The 4,591-nt window shown below is 41.6% G+C and overlaps 1 protein-coding gene across 1 annotated transcript; it reads left to right on the top strand.

Annotated features, from left to right (window-relative positions):
- The first annotated feature begins 425 nt into the window (after positions 1-425).
- LOC117150736 (prolyl endopeptidase) lies at positions 426-2,465 on the top strand. Its single transcript, XM_033317770.1, has 2 exons — positions 426-536; positions 596-2,465. The coding sequence occupies exons 1-2, from the start codon at positions 516-518 to the stop codon at positions 2,420-2,422; spliced, it is 1,848 nt and encodes a 615-aa protein (XP_033173661.1). The 5' UTR covers positions 426-515; the 3' UTR covers positions 2,423-2,465.
- Positions 2,466-4,591: the final 2,126 nt, after the last annotated feature.

Raw genomic sequence — 4,591 nt, 5'->3', positions numbered from 1 at the left:
CAGTCTACTGGATAAGCCTAACCATTATCCTATCCGTTTGCATCCGAGAGGGCTTAATTCATATCTGCAAACTGACGCACTGTTAGAAAAAGTTAAAGATTAAAACTGTTAGAAGTTGGCTACTAAGATATGTCACTATAAATTCAAAATTTGCCGGTTTTTTAGGAAACACAGATACTGAAACTTATTTTTCGTCTTACACCCAGTTATTTTTAATCGCATTTCTATGTCTCGCTCGGACGCTTTGGTCTATGGTCCAACGGACTTCGGTCGCTCAGTCGAGGAAGCAAGTCTCAGAATTGTGTATCCAGAGGCTCGAAGGGATGGGAGATTCGAAGAAATGATACACGGGTATAAAATAAAAGACGTTTATCGGTGGCTTGAAGATCCAGACTCTCTAGATACTCAACAATTTGTGAATGCGCAGAACATCATTAGCCAATCCTTCCTTGAAAGAAGTGCGGAACGGGAGAATATCAATTCCAAACTGACAAAGCTCTGGAATTTCCCAAAGTATGGGTGTCCCATGCGTCACGGTAACTACTATTATTTCTTTAAGAATACTGGTCTGCAAAATCAGAGTGTTTTGATGCAGCAAAAGACTTTAGGGAGCCCAGAGTCTATTTTCCTTGACACCAATAGCATGTCTTCCGATGGAACCACTGCAATCAGCCAATTCAAGTTCTCGGAAGATGGGGCGTTCATGGCCTATGGACTGAGCGAAAGTGGTTCCGATTGGAATAAAATCAGAATACGAAATACCAAGGAGGGTATCGACTTACCTGAAATTCTGGAAAAAGTAAAGTTCTCGAATGTCTCCTGGACGAAAGACAGCAAGGGATTCTTCTATGGTCGATATACCGATCAAGACGGGATAATTGATGGATCGGAGACAAAGCTGGCTGAAAATCAGAAACTGTATTACCATCTACTAGGAGAGAGCCCACATCAAGATACATTGATCGCAGAGTTCCCCGAACACCCGTCCTGGCGATTCAAAACCGATATTTCAGACTGCGGAAAATATCTGATCTTATCCATAAGTCACACGGTTCGGGACAACATGCTGTACTATGCCGAATTAGGATCGGAAGAGAAAAACGCATTCCAACTAGAACTTAAGCCAATTGTGGATAAATTTGAGGCTGACTTCGATTACATTACCAACGAGGGATCTAATTTGTACTTCCACACAAACAAGGATGCCCCTAATTACCGGGTGATTGTGATTGATGTTAATAATCCAGCAGAGGGAAACTGGACCACCCCAATACCCGAGCATAAGAAAGATGTTTTGGAGTGGGCCAAGTGCGTTGATGGGAATAAATTAGTCGTTTGCTATAACTGCGATGTAAAGCATATTCTTCAGGCTCGCGATCTTAATACAGGAAAGCTCATCCGCCAATTTGGCCTGGATATTGGCTCAATAAATGGGATTTCAGGAAAGAAGAGTAATTCGGAAATCTTTTATGGTTTCTCATCGTTTTTATCACCAGGTATAATATTTTACTATGACTTTGCCAAGCCATCCGAAAAGCCGACCGTTCTGCGCGAAATAAGTCTAAATTTGGAGGGCTTTCGCCGGGATAACTACAGCGTGGAGCAAGTGTTTTATAAAAGCACTGATGACACCGACATACCTATGTTTATCGTACAGCGAAAGAGGGATATTGCGGAACCCCGCCCTTGTTTGCTATATGGATATGGCGGATTTAACTACAGCCTAATGCCATCCTTCGGCATACTGAGTCTGATGTTCATGGATACGTTTGATGGAGTTTTGGCTTTTCCGAATTTGAGAGGAGGCGGAGAATATGGCATGGAGTGGCACAATGGGGGTAGAATGTTGAGCAAACAAAATGTTTTTAATGATTTTCAAGCCGCCGCTGAGTTTTTGACCAAAAATAACTATACAACCAAGGATCGATTGGCCATACAGGGCGCCTCGAATGGTGGACTTTTGGTGGGTGCTTGCATCAATCAGCGTCCAGATCTTTTCGGAGCAGCCGTGGCCCAAGTTGGTGTAATGGATATGTTGCGCTTCCACAAGTTTACTATCGGTCATGCCTGGTGCTCCGATTATGGCAATCCCGATGAAAGGGTACACTTCGCGAACCTTATTAAATTCTCGCCTCTTCACAACGTTCATATTCCTCTGAATCCGGATCAGGAGTACCCATCGACATTAATCCTGACAGCCGATCACGACGACCGTGTAAGTCCTTTGCACTCCTATAAATTTGTTGCTGCTCTTCAGGAAGCAGTGCGGTACTCGGAGTATCAGCTGAATCCAATATTACTAAGGGTTTATACGAAGGCAGGTCACGGAGCTGGAAAGCCAACCAAAATGCGCATTAGTGAGGCCACGGACATTATAACATTTTTCAAAAAGACACTCAATGTCGATTGTATTAATCTATGAATGATGATATGAATCAAAAATAAAATTGCCAATCATTTTGAAAGCACCTATTTTATTGTACATAAATAATTCCAGTCATTGTGTAAGTATTAAAAGCACAATTATATACCTTTACAAAAGGTACATTTTGAGGGAGTGAGTATGCGTTGGCTTGGCATAGCGATATAAATTATAGTGACAAAAAATAAATTATTAAAAAAATGTTTGTAAGTGTGCGCATTACAATTCTAGTCGGCTTGCGGTCTAAAAAGCGTTGCGTTCACGTCAAGTGCTACGACTGTCAGATACCCGCCCCTCAGAACGAGAAATTAATCTAATCTTAATCTATTTTCGAGAAGATGAAGTTTTCATTCTGAAATCGAATTCGTAATAAGAAGTATTAAAGCAGATGGCTTTTTAAATGAGAAATAGTCCGACTGATTTTGGTGTTATACAAAATCATCATAAGCTAGGGACGTTTCGTCGTACATCATCTGGTTAATTAGTTGGATGCAATTAAAGAAAAGTCACCCGAACATCACAGCTGTCATGGCCCAGATTGTTCCCTTTGGAAAGATCCTTCACTCCATAATCGCATGATAGTCGAGCGATTAGAGCTCAATATGGTCGAGGAGCATGCGATATAAGGGGCTAGGGAGAACCGGACTGAGAACCACATAGGGAAAACAGAAGCTGGTCTGAGGCGACCAGATCGCCTGCTCTGTCCACTGACTTTGGACCTGGACCGAGAGAGGCTTAGTAGTTTTGTAATGTCTGCTGCCAACTTTAGTGTCCCAGCATGGGTCCACACATCCCGATCCCCATTCTCGGCCTCTGGATATCGGGGCCCCGCGATCGAAAATGGATTTATATCAATATCGACTCACTAACATGATTCCAATAAATTAATATGCATACATGGCAAGCACACAGGCAGCGACTCTTGCCTGTCTTTTGGCCGAAGTATGGCCTATGGAGTGCGGGATCTGGTATCTGGTGTCTGGAGATCCCGATCGACATCGCAACACGATGATGCATGTGCAATGCCTCTGAGTTGTGATCGTGCTAATGTAAATAATTGCCAGACAGTTGGACGAGGCCCAGTCGAGTGGCCCTGTAGTATGGTATTCTACATGTAATTAAAATCTTTCTGCTTCTCCATTTTGGCCGGTATTTAAAGCAGCTTGTTCTGCGTTGCCCAAGAAAGATTGCTCTTGACTGATAGGAGAGTGCGACTTACACGCAAGACTATTTTCCCTCGGACGTCCTTTATTTTGACTTTGGAATCCTGTTGTTGACATGAGATCGAGACTTTGATTCACTTAATTGCATTAGGTAAACGAATGGTGTGCTTGTAAATAGCTATTCATAATAGTATATAATGTCTTTTTTATATTTCTTATTAAAGTCTCATCTTTCGAAGCGTATTCATCGTAAACCTGTTCTTTACTTTACACTAAATTATTCGTAAACTACTTTTAATTTTTCAGATACGTCCCGAAAACAGTTTTTTAAATGAAGATAAGTGCATAGAACCCAAACTCAAAATAAGAGAAAAGGAACTTGGCGACCTAGCTTTGGGTTTCGAACTTCACGTACTCTTCTGTCATGATGGCAAAAAGGATCCGAGACAAGGCTTTTGTATCGATACACTACACTTGGCCCGGCTAATTTATGGCCCTAGATGCAAAAGATATGGCGCCAGACGAAAACGAAGGCGATGTGGGAATTAAAGAAGGAACTTTGCGTGGATTGTTTTTAAACAGATGTCGGTAAGCGCTTTTGACAGAAAAGTAACGCAACAACAACCAGTGAGCAAAATACTGCACTTGCTGACGATTTCCTCAACATTACACAGCTGTGTTCAATGAGTTAAGTTCAGGCCAATTCAGTTGAAGCCCTACAAATTCTTTGTACACGAATATTTTACTTAAATTTCCACGCGGACGGCAGTACTTGTATTGACAAAGCGTACAAGGAGAGTGTGTTTGTGCGATTACTACGCTACCGAGGATTTCAAAATGTTTGGAAGTTTATTTATTTAGTAGAATGTAATCGATTTGTATTAAAAGTAGGATCGCCTCTAGTTTTTTGCCTTGTTGGGAGTTGTTTTTATTTTCTATTTTTATTACTCTGAACCTGAGTCCCCAATGAAAGATTATTTCATACAGTAGCCAATAAACGATCCGG

The sequence above is a fragment of the Drosophila mauritiana genome, chromosome 2L (assembly GCF_004382145.1).
Source record: "Drosophila mauritiana strain mau12 chromosome 2L, ASM438214v1, whole genome shotgun sequence".
Lineage (NCBI taxonomy): Eukaryota > Metazoa > Arthropoda > Insecta > Diptera > Drosophilidae > Drosophila > Drosophila mauritiana.
This window is presented reverse-complemented; position numbering and strand designations above follow the sequence as displayed.

What these genes read in the sequence shown, in the direction of transcription:
- LOC117150736 (XM_033317770.1), top strand. Translation starts at nt 516, where the DNA reads ATGGGTGTCCCATGCGTCACG. An exon ending in TGGGTGTCCCATGCGTCACG is followed by an intron (nt 537 to 595) that starts GTAACTACTATT and finishes GTTTTGATGCAG; the next exon opens with CAAAAGACTTTAGGGAGCCC.